This window comes from Haliaeetus leucocephalus, unplaced genomic scaffold (genome assembly GCF_000737465.1).
Source record: "Haliaeetus leucocephalus isolate CR32 unplaced genomic scaffold, Haliaeetus_leucocephalus-4.0 Scaffold924, whole genome shotgun sequence".
Classification (NCBI taxonomy): domain Eukaryota; kingdom Metazoa; phylum Chordata; class Aves; order Accipitriformes; family Accipitridae; genus Haliaeetus; species Haliaeetus leucocephalus.
The window spans coordinates 3,431,372-3,448,366 of record NW_010973360.1 but is presented as its reverse complement, the minus strand read 5'-3'; the positions used below and the strand labels follow the sequence as shown (position 1 = coordinate 3,448,366).

General features: G+C 36.6%; 1 protein-coding gene across 1 annotated transcript in view; it reads left to right on the top strand.

Annotated features, from left to right (window-relative positions):
• The window catches only part of PCDH10 (protocadherin 10), a 13,223-nt gene extending 2,529 nt beyond the window's left edge, over positions 1–10,694 (top strand). Inside the window, exons 2-4 of the mRNA XM_010583632.1 lie at positions 1,116–1,174; positions 1,750–1,856; positions 10,339–10,694. Of these exons, the coding sequence (XP_010581934.1) occupies positions 1,116–1,174; positions 1,750–1,856; positions 10,339–10,694 (522 nt within the window). The remainder of the gene's footprint in view (positions 1–1,115; positions 1,175–1,749; positions 1,857–10,338) is intronic.
• Positions 10,695–16,995: the final 6,301 nt, after the last annotated feature.

Genomic DNA, 16,995 nt, shown 5'->3' with positions numbered 1-16,995 from the left:
GCTGCTTTTCGCAGAGTCGCTGCAGCTGACAGGAATGAAATGACGTGAGGCGTCATCACAGGGTTTTCTGAAGCAACGTTTTAAAACGGGGCCCTTTTTTTGTCTTCCCGAAACCTTTGCATGTGCAAGTAAGGCTTTGGGGGACACCCCCCTCCCCCTCTGGGAGGGTGGCGATCTCTACAGTTAGCAGGAACTTTAATTAATTGGCGAATTAGGGTTTATTAATTGACTTTTCTTTATTCTGTCTGAACAGCTCTTTATAACCCAAAGCTGAGTTCGCAAAGGAAAGCACCGAGAAGGAGTTTCCATGAAATTATATGCAGACACTTAACGTCCCCTCCTGTTAAACATGTCGCCTATATTGTGTTATCTAGTGTGTAGAGAATGTCTATCAAAGCGTATGCCATGCTCTAATACTCCCCTGTTAATCATTTCCTACTGGGTTAGCTCATACATGCTCTCAGCACCTCACTGCCTGTGCACTAATGAAAACAACACGTTCTCTCTTAACTTGAATACTGAAACCTGAATACTGTCCAGTCTGGCAAAGGTGGTTTGAATGATATTTTCTAAAGCGTTAAGTTTTGCGGTAGAATTTCTGATACTGGCTTGTGAGATCAACCTTTCCTCAAAATATCTATAGAACTCTGTCTTCTGTTGCCTCTTTAAGGACTTGAGGGTATCTCCAAGTATTTTCTTCCTTAGGGTGCAGTAACTGTACTGTTTCCCCCTATTTTTATACACTGGAATTAAAAACAGGCTGAAAACTAAATTACAGTAAGTTTTTTCTCAGACTAAGTAGTACACAACTCTAGAAATAGTTCTGTTAATTTTTGTGGGAGTCCTTGTGATGCTTGACAGTGTGCACTGTGAGAAAACGTGTCAGAATCTCATCCCAAAAAACTCAGGAAAAAATCCCTCATGCCTTCCCATCTGTGCGAATAAGAGCTGGGGTTTTTTTTTCCCTTACATCCTAGAAACAGATTGTGTAGGCCTGCTTGCAGCTAAACATTACCATTTATAGTGAATATGGTGAGCTGCTCTGGTATGTTTTCTGATGCTGGTTACAAAAATACCAAGAGTTAAAATATTTCCCAATATTTTCTTTCTCCTAGACAAAACATCAGCGTGCTGAGCTCAGTTACCTAGTTGACAGACCCCGGCGAGTAAACAGGTATGAGCTCCTTAGCCTTGTTTTTCCTAATGAATGCTTTAGCAAGTCTGAATGGGGTGCAGAAATGGGTTTACTGCAGATGTACAACAGTAGTAAAGCAATGGAAAATTGAATGTATGTAGGTGTATTAAATAAAACACTGTCGACTAAATGAGTTTGAATCACAGCTTTTCTGAACTGGTTTCAAAACCAACTGAAAAGAGAACAAAATCTCATTTTGTATTGGTCTAAAACGTGCTTTAAATACTTATGAATGCTTCTGTAGGGTCTTCCAGAAAACGTTGGTCTCTCTGAGTCAAAATTTAGCTATCCAGCTTAAGTAAATGCTACCAAATTATTTATACCAATTACATGAAAACCAAATGGAGTAATAATGCTTACTGTCCATTTCAGCTAGACTGCCAAGGTCTGAAAATGCCAGTTTTGTTTATGGGGGACAGAGCACCTCTGCAGAAGCAGTGCAGCAGGCAGGAGTGGGTGAATGCAGCACCGCGTTTGGCCATGTGATGGCAGAAGAATGTTTTATGAGTTCCTCTTTCATGTTTATTCTAATGTAAAGATGTTTCTGTGTCTAGTTCTGCATTCCAGGAAGCAGACATAGTAAGCTCTAAGGACAGTGGTCATGGAGACAGTGAGCAAGGAGACAGTGATCATGATGCCACTAATCGAGGTCAATCCTCTGGTAAGTCTGATAAGAGAATGGAAATTGTAGCTCTTTAAGTAGGGAGACTAGAAATAACAGTTACTTATAGGAATATAATACAAGAGTGGCATAAACAATGTGAGCATGTTGCATGGGAGGCTAAGTTTAAGTCAGTTTGCTACCACAGTTACCTGGGCAAGGAGACAATTTTGAACCCCTTCCAGTCACGGGGCAAAGTTTATTTTATTCATTTGGTTGAGGGGGGTTGATATGTTACTAGGCATCATTTGCTGTAGCAAAACTTCCTGCACATTAGCACAAAGTTGTTGGTACATTTTATAGTGCATTTTTTTCAGTGGCAGATTTGCAGAATTTCAAAGCATTAGGCAATTTTGTTTAGTAGGCACTTCAGCTGGCATGGCAGTGTGAAGTGCAGGGGGAGTTCCCAAGGGAAAGAATGAACCCAGTGATTGAATGACAGCCAGCCTGTGAGGATTTTTGCTGGGGATCAGTGGACACACATTGGGTGCTCTGAATGTGTAATACCTTAGCATTTTTTGAGGATTGTTCTTTAATTCAAATTAAGGCACCATATAGTATAAGTGATCTCCATGTTAATAAGGCTAAGGTATTCTTAAGTACATTTCTTTCAGTCCTGACAAAGGAAAGAAGTGCTTTAAAAGGCTATGATTTGAATCACCTAGAAAATACATACATTGCAGTGTTATTCCCATGTGTACGGCTTGCTGTCTTTGCTCTCATACTGTCAGTTTTCTTCTGAAAGGGACATTTGTTTAGAGCCTGTGCATTAGAATTCATTCTCACCCTCGCACTGCATTTTAGCCACAAATGCTCGTGCTTTCTTCCCTACCACAGTCTCCAAAGGTCTGGTATGTCTTGATTCAATGCAGTGATTTCTTTCCCCTTGTTTCCTCTGCGCTCTATCATGTATAAGGATTTGCTACAAGTGTGTCACACAAAATACTGCCAGAGTCTCTCCAGTCATCCATTTTTTTTTGCCCTGACCCCCGTCTTAGAAGATACCAGGGCAAGGGACTCAGTACTGTCATAGCACTGCTGCCTCACCCGCGTGCTCTGTTAACGTCCTCTATTTTCTTGCTGCTATAGTCACTGTGCCCTTAACGATGGGAAACCCAGGCACCAGGGGAAGAGGAGGCTGCTACAGGGCCCCTTTATATTGCTGCAAGTCATTAATATGCAGACCTAATGAGATTCGAGAAGAGCCAAGAGTCTCCGGAGCTCCCTGCTTCTTGCAGGGCTTCATGCTAAGTGAACAGAGTGTCTATTTTGTGTCTGGGAACCTGACAACAAACCAGGTCTTGCCAGAAGTTTACATCTGAACACAGAGCCTCTTTCATTTTTGGCCTATATATGGCGTATGATTTATTGTTGTTTTAAAAAGACATGTATTTAGCCTCCCCCCACCCTTTCTTTCGCACTGTTTCTGATGAAGCGATCAGTGCTACTGAGTTATAAAAAGCTCCATCTCCTCCTGCCCTCCCTGCATTCCATTTTTTTTTTCTTTTACGCATTTTACTGCAGCAGTCATCTCAATGAACATTTCAATCAGCTTAGTCCCTCAACATAATGAACCATAATAACCAAACAGGAGAGAAAAGAATAAACATCTGCAGAAGGGGCTGGATTTGACTGATGGTGGGAATATAATCATATAGTTGCACATCAACTGAAAGCTATTTTCTTTTAGATGCATTCAGCGCTGTTATTGTTGTGCCTCTGCTCTTTATTCTTTCTCTCCATTTTAAAAGTAGTCTATCGCAGATATGAACACTGGAACTACTGTCAAACTTGGCATTAGTCCTTAGCTGGGTAAATTCTTCATTTTCAACATTTCTATTTTATCAAACTAGCGGGAAAAATTTTATTCTATACTTTCAAAATAATTTCAAATCATTTAAGAATCTGATGTGGTTTATGAACTTCTGTGTCTTCAATGGTGATTACATATAAAGTAATGAAAGCTGACAGTTAGGTTTGGTCTACTCACAATTAACAGTTTGCACTGAAACCTCAAATACACAGAGCTTCCAATTTAATATATTGGTGCTGTGATTTGAGAACAATTTGCATGCACAATTTTTTAAATGCTAGTTCCAAATAGATATTTCAATACAAGTCTCTGTAGGAACTGCTTTAATCTACATACGGATAATATAGTTTTCCTGTAAGTTTTGGGCTGAATCCTGCTGTCGTGATGCAAAGAACGTGCCCCTTGACCTCAGCGATGACAAGATATTTTGATATAAAAACTTCACTCTTGCTATTAGCTTTTGGTGATGAATTTTATGGGAAAAAAAAAAGGAGCATAGATCTTGTTTGATCTTGAATGGCTAGAGGAAATACCTGAGGGAATGCCTTCTCAGTTTTTCAGTTGTTCTGGTGCTCTATAATCAATTCTTTCTAAATTATTGAAGGAGAACACACCAGTTGATAACATGGCAGAAAGTTTGGGCTGGTTTATTTTCAAGATCTTACCTGATACTATGCAGCATCATATTTGTTTTCAAAAGCGTTTTATTTGCATCCAAAAATATTTAGGAGATAATTCACATTGTCAACTAAAACTCACTCCCTAACAGTTTTAGTCAGCAGCATGTTGTGCTCGCAAAACATCTTTTTACTGTTCTGTCCGTGACTTCCGTTACTGTCACCAGTGCGCAGTCCTGTGGCACACAAGTAGCTATGCTGTAGTAGTCCATTGCTAGCCAAGCTGACTGTCAAAAGTCACGGTCAATTATTAACTGGGAAGGAAAACATGCAGGATGAAAATCTGTCACTGTGTCATAGATTTATCCTGCACAATTATTTAGTGAAAATTCTGAACTAAGCTGTTCTATATATCATAAAATGTTTTATTATGTTTTGAAATAAGATTCTAGTTCACCTCACAAAATGTATTTTCTTAATAGTGATTTAATCGTGGTTTCAAATGTGTCAGAATGTATGTAAGGGATTCATACTGTTCCCATTAAAATACCACCTGAATGCCTCTTAATAATCCACATTCTTACCTACCTTAACATCCATGAAGTATGGAAGTACTGTCACCTGCATTTAGCAGGGAATGGCAAGTAGTGGGATACTCAAGAGCCTAATTTTCATGGACTGAGTAGTCATTTCATTGACTGGGATAGGAATCTGGACTTTTTGGAAAATGACTTTCCAATGGTGAAGAAGCGCAAGAAGGTTTTGGCAAACAGGGGAGGGGTTTCTCAAACCCCAATGCGTGTTCTAATTACTTGTGCTCTTCTTTGTCTGAAAATTGTTGAGACAAAAGCTACTATTTGTTGTAGAACAAATGCAACTAATGCAACACTACTACCTATTATTAACACACTGTATTTCAATCATGTTCTGTAGGAGTAATTTCTAAGCATGAGGTTAGTTTATTTCCCATGGTTGATTAAATTCTTGGCCTCCCTTGTGAAATTGCCGACTTGGGTGCCAATTAATACTCTGCGTGTGTGTATGTTTAAATTGTATGATTAGACACCTGTCCTGCAAGATTTGGACTCATGCCATCAACTTACTTGATATGGTTGCTCACTAGCTACTCAGCTTTCTCAAGCTGAACACACAGAGTTCTTCACAATATTACCTTTGTTACACCTTTTTCACTGAATGGGCATGATCTCTCAGATGCACTTCAGGAAGGAATGTCCAAGATGTGAAGCTAAGTAAATGCACTGTCATGTATATACTATAAAATGCATCAGCTTTTTTTGATAATCTGCTCTGTGCAGTGCTGGACAGTATGCATTGGTGACCGGCTGAGATCTAAAATTAGACTTCCACTAGTGGACTTTATGAAAGGAATTGATAGGGGTCTAATACAAAGGCACAGGGTGAACCATTGCCTCACACCTTTTCAGTACAGATTAGGTAAACCCTGAGAGGGTTAGTATGCATTATTGCAGAAGAGCTATGATATTTCAGTGTTCATGAGGAGAAAAAACTGAGAAGTCAGAGGAAGAATTTTAGTGATAAAGGGACAGAGAAAACCAGTATTCCTTCTGAGCCTATGCAGAGTGACAGCTAAATCCTGTTTTGAAGATCACTTGGGCTAAGAGTCTATCTCGGATAAAGTGAGAGTGAACATGAAAATGGCTTAGAAAAGTGCTTTGACTCAAGCTGAGGGCAGTTTCTTTTTCTTTTTTGCTCTTCTTTCCTTGGGCTGCATGCTTAATAATGTTCACATCTCAATGGTCCAGATAGGGCTTTGAAGTTGAGATTTGGAAGAGCTGAATATTGAAGATGTTTGAGTCTTTATTCATGTTCTCATGCAGATGAAGTCGGTTTTATCCAAGGCAGCGCACCAATTACTTAGCAAGAAAGAATGATAATAACTCTGTTTCATAAAGGCCAATTCTTCAGTAGTCTTCTACAAAAGAGGTTAACATCATCATTCTTATTTACCGACACAAAACATGAATCATAGGGAAATGAGTAACTTGCTCAAGGATAATCTAACCAGAAGGATAGTTGTTCTGGTAACGGAGCTCTGAAAAGGAGGCCTGGTTCCCTACGTCATGCCTATCTTGTATCTAACTGGCTTTTTTAAGAAAAACTACCACTGAAAAAATGGAAAATGCCATTTAATTCCAAGTAAAAGCTAAAGTTATGAAAAAATTACACGTGTTGGTGAAAAAAACCCTCCAATAACAATATCACAAAAATACTTTGTCAACATTTAATTTGTATTTTTGCTTTTTATTACATCATTTAGTCAGTAATACATATGAACATGTTCACTCATTGCTCTAAAGGCTTGGTGTATGGCTCTTCTCCCTTAATTAAATTAAGAAAGAATACATTCTTTAAAAATGGTTTTAGGCCTAATTTTTGCTTTGATCTAAACTGCCTTTCAAACCAATTAGAATTCATGCACATAGAAATTTTGGCTTTCTCCTTTTGAAATATGAAAAGGAAGCAAATTGGGAATATGCTTCAGAAATGCAACACTACCAAGTATCTGATTCAAAGCACCAGAGTTCAGGAAATGCAGATGCAGATATCAAACTTGATATTTAACTTCTTTCCTAGTTTTTGGTTTCCTTTGAGGGAGGGCACAGGCTTGTTTTCCTTCAAAATCTGCAAAGTTAAGGTTGTGTGAGAGCTCATGTTGCCCACTGGCCTATCTAGTAATAAGACTTGAACAAATAGGAATGAACTAGTGGCCTTTGCCATGAGCTTTTATATGTATGCTGTATTTGGAATACTGCAATGCTTGTCATTTTTCAGCACTTTCAGTGCACTATACTATCTATTTGTATCCACAAAGGACAGTTGAAATTCATAATTCGGAGTCACCTTTAAAATCTCAGTTTACCTGCATGCAAGGTCTAATACGATAACTAAATGAAAAATATAAAGCATTTTTCTTTAATGTGGATTTGCAATTATGATGGATAGTTTAGTTCTGAAGGACCATATATATAACCAGATTTATGAGGGAGGTGAGATCGAAGTGTTATACTGCTGAGCGTTTCTTTTTGTTATAAATCAAGAACATGATTCTTGGTGTATGAAGGAATTCTGTGGTGAATGTCTTACTTCGTTTGCCATGATATATCCTTCCTTCCTGGAAAACAGCAAATAGCCTCCCTCCTCCCCCCCTCCCCGCTCCATCCCATTTTTAATGTTTTTTAATTAGAAACAGAGAATTCTATACCATGACTCACAGGAAAAAGGTGGAAGAAGAATAGCCAGCATTCATATCATAGTCAGTGTAAATATACATAGGTGCCCAGGAATTTCAAAATCAGACTGCAAATTTGAATTTATTTTCTGTCAAAATACTGAAACCAAGGGCTTGGTTCTGTACCCATTAAACTCTTAGGGAATGTTGTGACTGATTCAAGTAGGAACAATACCCAACCCAGACCTCTTTGAACATTTTGTTCCCATCCTAAACAAGCATTTACATTCCAGCAGTGTATATTAAAATTCAGATGTATATGTATATAAAATTATTATTTTTTTCTTTTACAAGTTCTCATCTTTACGGGGGGGAAAGTTTGTCATACAAGCTTACATTTTTATACCCCCTACATTCATTACTTTGTTTATTCAAAATCCTGATTTATAGTGTCTATAACATCTCTTTTATAATAAGCTGTTATATAATACTATTCAGTGCACTGCAGTAGACAAGCAGTATTCAAAAGGGAACTAAAAAAACAATATTTGGATAGAGACATTTTGCAGTTTAGTAGTTGATGTGAAAACAAAATAGTAAAATGGAGGGTAATTTTCCAGGGGAAATAAAAATCCATGAAGGGAAAAAAAGGGTCTATCTTTGAAAATATATCTTAAAACCAATATTATCATAATATCTCCCTCCCCACTGACTAAAGAATATAATTTAATATTTATCCATCAGTTTTTCTTTCTCCTGCTGTCTTTCAGGAAATGTTGAATGAATATGGTCACTGATACACTGTTAGGAAAATGTAACTGTAATAATTTTCCTATTACAAGTAGGGCTATTTGTTGTTTACATGCAACTTCGCTAGGAAGTCTGAAAATTGAAATAACCATTTTGTGTTAATTGCCACTTAAATCTTCTGAATGGCAAGAAGTTAGGTTCATAAAATATGTCTTTTCTTGCATAAGAGAGATTTTTGTGCAGACATTTCAATACATAAGATACACACACACGCACAGTTTTATAGACATTGTTATATATTAATTTCTTTCTGGGAAGCCTGCATCTAAATCTTTCTTTTCAGTCTTTGATAGCTACTACCACTATGGAATTTAGAACTATGCAATTTGTACACTTTGCCTGATGATCTTCGTCTGATTCCTTAATCATATCTGCAGTTCACATTTGCATTCTTTAACAGTTCACTGATCAGTAATTTATTTTCAGACTTCTGCATGCCAATTATCAATGCAAGGTTCTAATCGAAACTGGACCTAGCTTTGTATATTACTCAATTTAAAATTAAAAAGTCATTATAAAGTGAGATTAATCTGAGATAAAAAGCTTTTTTTCCTGTCTTCACATTTTTGTCTAAGGACTGCCTTTAGTACTCAAGCACTTGTTGATAGCTCTGAAAGATTCTTGCTCCCTGAAGAGATTGTTTTTTGTAGTGTGAGATATTGCATAAATATTACTAATTTAAGTCAAATTATGGTTCAAAACAGTGGTAGAATTCTTAATACTAATCCTCACATTGGAGATCAAGCTAATCCAGTGCTTTACAATGTTGGCTGGTGAATGAGCTATATTACATGAATCTTATTACAGCTGTTCAAGATTTTTTTCCTATTTCTCTTGCAAGTAGTGTCATTTTTTTGTAATTCTAATGCAATGCTTGTAAATGCAATGTTTATAAAAGATTTAGTTCAGTTTTGACATACACCTATTCTAAGACACTCAGTTCTCCTTATAAATACAAGAGAAAGATATTTCTTTACTGTTTTGCTTTTCTGTGCAAAGTTGAACAGCAACTTGGAGACGCTGGTATTTATTTTACTCTATGCCTATGATTCCATACACCATTCCTCTCAAAACAAGTACAATCCAACAACTTAGTGACTCACAGTCAGGAGATATTCTTTTGGAAGGCTGATCTGAAGGTAGTCAATAAAAGCATAGCTTGTCATTTGAAATCTTAATAGCATTAAAGGATTTGTAAGCAAACAGTTCTGTGTTGGCAGGGACAAGTGTCTGCTTATATAGGGGAAGCATTAACAATTTTGTCAATAGTATCCAGAGCTATGTCACATTGGACTATGGCTACCTTTGTACTGCTAATTACAGTTATTTATTATAGGATTCTGGCCCATTACTTGGATGACTTGATGATAGTGAGGACTGTTGCAGTAGCAATGAAAACTATCTCTGAAGGAATGATGTAACAATTGATTAATAAGCCATCCTGATTACTTGAAAGCTGGATTCCTACTTTGTAAGATCTGCTTTTAATATCAATAGGATCTATCTGTATACTAATGTATGCACAGATAGTTCCTTTATAGGACTCATTAATATTTCATTTTCATAAACGAAATCTGTGATTCCTCAATCAGGACATTTCATTTCTTTGGTCAGAGATAGATATATGTAGAAACAATTCCTTCATGTTCCTAAACAGGCATTTTCAAGTGGTGAGCCACAAACATCAACCTACAAGTGGAATTGAACCTTATTTGAATGGGTTCTAAACAGCAAGATCTGCAAGTGATTTTCTGAGATAGAACAACCAATACCCTTCTTCTTGTGATATTTGTGTGTGTGTGTGCCATTCCGGCATTTAGTTACCCTTATTAAATGTTGTCTTTGACTTCTGAAGACTGGACGATCAGATATTTTTTTTTTTTGTTGAGGAGATGAAGGTGGTGGAAGAAGTTCTTACGACATTTCTATTTCCACTTCTCTCTTTTCTCGGCATAATCTTTCTTATCTGTCAGCAGCTCTTCATGATGCTGAAGCTTATATCTGTAGTTTCTTTTTCTCTCATGCTTGCAGGCATGGATCTCTTCTCCAATTGCACAGAGGAATGTAAAGCACTGGGCCACTCAGATCGGTGCTGGATGCCTTCCTTTGTTCCATCTGATGGACGCCAAGCTGCAGATTACCGCAGCAATCTGCATGTACCTGGCATGGACTCCGTTCCAGACACTGAAGTGTTTGAAACACCAGAAGCCCAGCCGGGGGCAGAACGGTCCTTCTCCACCTTCGGCAAAGAGAAGGCCCTTCACAACACTCTGGAGAGGAAGGAGTTGGATGGACTGCTGTCTAATACACGAGCGCCTTACAAACCACCATATTTGAGTAAGTACTATTCAAAAAGCTGTATGAAAGTGTTCCCTTTGTGGGAATAAAAATTAGCTCTTTCTGCTATTCATAGTAGGAATAATACAGACACAATTTGAGGAGCAGTGGGGAAAAATGGCTTCTCTTGGATTCAGGCACCACTGAAGAAGGCATTGTTCAATGCTTTTAAAAAAGACAAAACCTTGATTGTTTTTAGTGTGACATGATTGTCAACAACAAAAGTAACAGCTGATATTGGTGGGGGAGTTGCTCAATTTTGTTTTCTGATGCTGGATTATTTTCAAAGTTTTCTTGGATAGATGGTTTAAACATTGACATTGCCAGGCTTACATTTTTTAAGACGAAAATTAAGTCGAGAAAACTGTCCTAGGAGCTTCTTTTTATGGTTGAGCAGTATCTTGTGAATAAGCAGTATGTGTATTATTTCAAAGTAACTATTTACATAGTTAACATTAAGGGTTTGGAAGGAAGAAGACAAAACTTTTTACCTTCGGTCTGATCATCTTTCAGCCTACACAGTATTGACTTTAGTCAGTGGTCCTCCGTGCCTTCTGTCTTGTTCCAAAATCTTGCCTCTTTCTTTAGTCACCTTTTGACTATGGTTGGGTGGCATGGAAGAGTGTGATAGATCTCAAAAAGACCTTCATAATTCCTTTTGGAGTCTGAGCCAGTTGTAGAACCCTTGAGTAATACTTTGATCTAATATGTCTTTTTATTCTATTTAGCAGCCTTCTGTATTTTATTAGAGACTGTAATCTCCTTGACTTCAAGAGTTTATGATGTTTATCTCATCCAAATAAGCCAAAGACATTAACATTGCAATACTCTTTTTAAAGCAACAAAAGTCTTTTAGGACAGCAGATCAGGGGTAAAAAAAAGAATCTCCCTGAATGGTATTAATTTATTTATTTTTATAAAGCATTTAGTCGTTCTGAAAGGTGCTACGCTGGCAGCCCTGGCATGTGAAGATCTTTGCTACAGATCATTCTCAGCCCAGACAGCTCAGTTCTCCCTTCTTAATTAGCTGTCCAGGTATTTCAGTCCTTCAGAGAGGTCTTTTTACCACTTCACTCTTTAGATTTGCTTTACTGAAAGCTTCTAAATTTGGATACCAATTCTGATATGTGACAGCCGTTCCTAAAACACCCGTCCTGAGACAATCAGCTTAGTTTGTGTAGGCTAAAATGTCAGATATCAATCATCTGGTCATACTCTAAAGACCAATGTGAAATTTCACTTAGCTATGACCCAACAACTTGTCTTTCCCTAACTGGTCTTCCATCATTTACCTCTAAGAAACATTCTTTAGTACTAAGCTGTAATCTAGCGGTACTAATTTCATCTCTATCACTTCAGTTAAAAATTTGAGTTTTGTAGCACTGATGGTCTAATCAGAACAGAGTTCTGATGCAGTATGTGCATTACAATGATGATTGTATCCGGTGACACCATAATGGTAGTTCTGTTCTGTTTTGTTCTAGGCCTGGGAGTTTTATTTCAAATAAAAATTACATTTATTTTATTGATAGTTTAGGGATTTTAAATTTTGTTCAGCTAACATGAGTGGTATTGTTGAACAATGTGTTTACGTATAGACGTTGGTCTACATTTTACACTTTTCTGGTATAACAGCATAAAAAATTGGAGGTAAAGTCAGAAGTAAAGAATATAAATGAGTGGTATTATGTAATCCACGCTTGAGAATTCAGGTTATTTTTGCTTTTTTTCTTTGAACCTCAAAGCTAAAACTGCTACAGAACAAGAGTAATAGTTCTCTGTTTTATTTTCCCTTATTTAATATTTTCTTTAGTAAAATTCTGGGTTATAATTGTATAGCAAACAACAGGAGCAAAGAAAAGAAAGTGAGCACAATAGTTGTAGCAATGAGTAAATGGTTCATTGTTAATAATGTATTCAATAAGGCAAGAGAAATGCATAAGAGGAAGTTGATGCAGGAAGGAACTTTAGTTGAGCCACTGGCTAATTGCAATTGTAATAAAATTAAATTTGACTTAACAAAGAAGATCATATCAAAATCAGTTTGCCAGTAGAACGATTTTTTTAAAAGAAGTGGTTAAAATGTATGAAACAGAACCCTCATATTCAGCAACAATACTGTATAAAAAGTTGCAGCATGTATGAAAATGGCCATATGAAAAATCAGTAGCAAAGAAGAAAAAGCATATTGCAGAATACAAAAAGTATTTGAACTGAAAAGGTCTCTTAAAAAGAGTGATTCTTAGAGCAAAATGATCAGAAAAGAGCGTAAGTTCTAGCAGGTAAACTTTAGGATAGTAATCAGTGGAGATAAGAGAGACTTCTTAGAGCAAATAGCCAAAGGCATGCAAATAAGTATAGACAATTTTTAAGATGTCAAGTATAGTAAGCTAGGAGAGAACTGGTGGGTCTCTCAAGCTGCAGTTAGTGCGGACAAGGACGTTGCAGAGATTCTAAACTGTTTCATTGCATTTGCATTTACCAGAGGCAGGATGGAGAAAGAAAGACAGGCATAGTTAGGAAGCCACCCATCCCGGGTAACTTTTTCAAATACATGTGCAAGACTGAGTCATGGAAGAGGATGTTGTTGAAAAATTGACTAAAACAAATAGGAAGAAGTCAGTGCATTATGCGTTTCTTTACTTTTTTGTTTCTAACAAAAGAATGTAACCAAAGAATGTCAGAAGTTGTGTTTATTGTTAAAAAAGGTACTAGAAAACCTTGTTAATTAGAGACCAGTGAGAAACCTTAGCATACGACATAAAATTGTAACTCGAGGGTTTTAGGAACAAAGTAGCTGGCATCTGCCCAGGAAAATTGCACAGAAAGATTGTCAATCTATTAGAATTTTGATAGAGTGGGTGAGAATTAATCAATATAGTGTATTTGAACTGTCAAAAAAACCCTTTAGCATAGCTTCTGTGTAGTAGAAGAAGCTACTAAAGTAAGCAAGTGTTGTCACAGGGCAAAGCATTACCAGACTCTCTGTGCCTAGGAGAAAAAAATCGTAAGGATACATGGAACATTTTAGCAGAAGCAGAGTTCCCCAAGTATCCATGTAGAGATCCATGGTATTAAAAAAAAAAAAAAAGTATCTAGAAATGGAGATGAGAAAAAGGAGGCAATATTTGCAGATGACATAAAATGGTTTAGGGTCAGTCAAGCCTCTAATAGACTATGTATGCCCACATTGTGCAGTGAAGCATGGTCCAGAGAACCCAGTCTGCTTCTGACCTAGCTCACTCTGGAATTGAAAGCTGCAGAGCAGTGTCAGCACAGTGGAAGAGCTGAGCAAAGTTACTCGCTTAAGCTGTGCTATTAGCGCAATAGCTACAAATGTAAACTGGTAGCTCTACATGGAACTTTCACTGTGCTGTACGAGTGTATCTGCTCAAGTTTGTGTCTGCTTGGTGATTCCTGCGCTGTGTTCCAATGGGTACGTTCAGTGCAGAACCTTAGAAAAGATAAATGAGGAAGGTAATGTATATTATCATGAGGAATTTGAAGTCTTCTTGAGAAAAAAGACCATGGAATAATTCCCTGAAAAGCCTCCCCCAATGTGGAAAGCCAGCAAGAAGGAAATAAAATGCCAGGTTGTAAAAAGGAATTGAATTGAAAATAGACTAAGAAATAATTACAAAACCCTTACACAAAACATATCACTATGTTGCTCCAGCCAGTCTATTCGTTCCATAGAAATACATAGTGTAACAGCAAAAATACTGAAAATATTTATATGCAAAGTCATATCAAAAGCTTAGTACTAATTAATTTAGACAAGCTGTGGTAGGGACATGAAGTAAAGAGGAGACTGCATGAAAATAGAGAAGGTAAGCTGGGCGCTTTCGTTTGCGGTTCTCAATAACAAGAGAGCAGCAAGGCAGCAAAACAACTGAAGGGCAACCAGGTCATGAACTGATAAGATCATACACATTTGACACAAATAATACAGTAATCTGTCAAACTTATGATTATGGGTATGATTGAAACCAAAGGCTTAGTAGTGGGGTTTGGGGTGTTTGCTTCTTTGTTGTTTGAGGTTTAGGTCACTGCATGGATAAATGAAAACAGCAGCAGCAGCTATATTACAAATTATAATGTAGAAAAAGATATAAATCCTCATATTTGAAAGGGTTTCTTTATGTCCCATTATCAAATTTTTACCTTACTGGTGAAGCCATTGGACTTATTCATATACCAATTTCCACATAAACATACATATTCTGTATATTATTCTGAGCAGACTACACCAAAAGTAGATCTCTTTGTACTCAAATAGTGTATCTTGAAGCATGTATTTTTTACGTATGTTTTAAGTATTTGTTATGAATACAGGTTATAAAATTGTGATGGGATCAATAAATTGTAGGGTTTTTGAAAACAGGTTTCTTATAGAGCAACTCCAGGATTCTTCTCAACTTGCATATTCTTCTTACTGTGTAATTTACACTTGTTTCTTCTTATTCATCCATGAGATTTGAACACAGCCTTTCTGTAAACAGTTAAGAAATTTTCATAATGTCTCGAATGTTCATAAAACATGAGATTCTGAACTTGACTGGAGAAAATAAAATAAGTGAAGTAACACTGGCGAGGAAAATAAAATGTAGCTTTTGAACAATTTCTGTATTTTTTAAATAGATTCTAACCATTTCTATATGATTTTTCATTCAGTGGTGGTTGTATTAGCCATTATTTTTCTAAGTGTTTTTACTGTAGTGACCAAAAATCCTAATCTAAGATTCAAACTCTTGTACCAGATTCTGTAGGATATTTGACAGAGACTATCTTCACAATGAATACCTGATCAGTCTGATTATGATCTATTTCTAATACTTTGGACCAGGTCCTGGGATGGTAACAGTGGGAATAACACCATTACATCCATGTCAGTAATGTTTTGATCTATAACTGATGATAAGAAGTAGCTTAATTTTTTAATTTTTTTTTCTGTAACTGTGAAACATTCTAGATTTGCATTTCTTATTATACTTTAAGTAACTTTAGGAAAGCTGTACTGACATTACTGATAGAATACTTTTTTCTACCTATTAAGAGGTTAGGATTTTTTTAATATATGAAAACAGAGTAATATTGCCATATTACCTTAACTTTCTATGTAGAAATGCTTATTTTGCTCTAAAAAAATGTCTTTGGCATAGCTTAATCTACTTTGGAAGCAGGTTAAAATAAACTACATAAAGGCATAATTTGCTACACAGAAAAACAGTTTTTATACAAGGAGGCATTCTGGAATAATAATTGTGTTCTAAAGTAGCCCCCTAATTAGCTCTGCAATATTTTCTACATAGATGCAAGCATCTTCATCTTCACTGATGAAACGATTTCATTATCATGGTAATTATTGCCAACACCATCAACATATTTTATGTATGAATCAGGATTTTATCAAGTTAGGTATGACATATACATAGAGAGAGGATAAAAAAGCTGGTCTCTTCCTCAAAGAGCTGGCTGCCTAAGCAAGGTGAATTGGAAGGGGAAAAAAAATTCCTTTCTTTGGCTAACTTTTGATTTGTGTGGCATGGTCACTGAACATCAACACCACCTTTGATAGATGCACATAAGTCTAGGCTTGCAGAGTCAAATGATTTGCGTGAGACTTGTTTGTATCGTCCAAAAAATTTAAAGGTCCTCATTCTCATTCTGTGCCTCTGTTTCTCAGCCTGGATAGCCATCAACTCACTCTGCAGTAGAGGTACAATGAAGGTCTGTATGCAATCAGGGAGACTGGGCTTGGGTCTGAGCCAAGGCCCTATGTTTGTGTGAAAGTATAGATGTAGTCTGAGGTTCTCGTTCTACGAAGTATTTGTCACCTGCTCAACTTGACCTATCCAAGTCCAGTTGGTTTACAAATAAAATTAAAAAGCTTTCAAAAGTCTTTGCACAGTTGAATGTTTAGGAGTTGGACCATCAATTTATTTCAAAGAATCTACCACAGAACTAGCACAAAGAATGGTTTAACTTACAATCATTATCTATCTTCCTGAATTAGATTAGAACAAATGACCTAGAGGAGAAAAATGTTCTTATCTTTATACCAGGACAAGAAGTGTCTCACAATCCTTTGATTATTTTTCAAAGGAATAAAAAAAGTGTGTGTAAATATTTTTGGGGTATTTTGATCTAGTTAGGATCATAAAAGGCCTATTTCTGTGTGGCAGGATATGTAACACATTTTCTGCTGATGTTTAACATAAATATGTGAAAAGATGTTTTAAGCAAGAAGTCTTTACTGTTTTGGAAAAGTTTCCAAAAAAAAAGAAGGAGGAAATTACAATTTTGTACATTTAATATGATGGAAGAAGAATTTTCTTCGTTTTTTTGTTT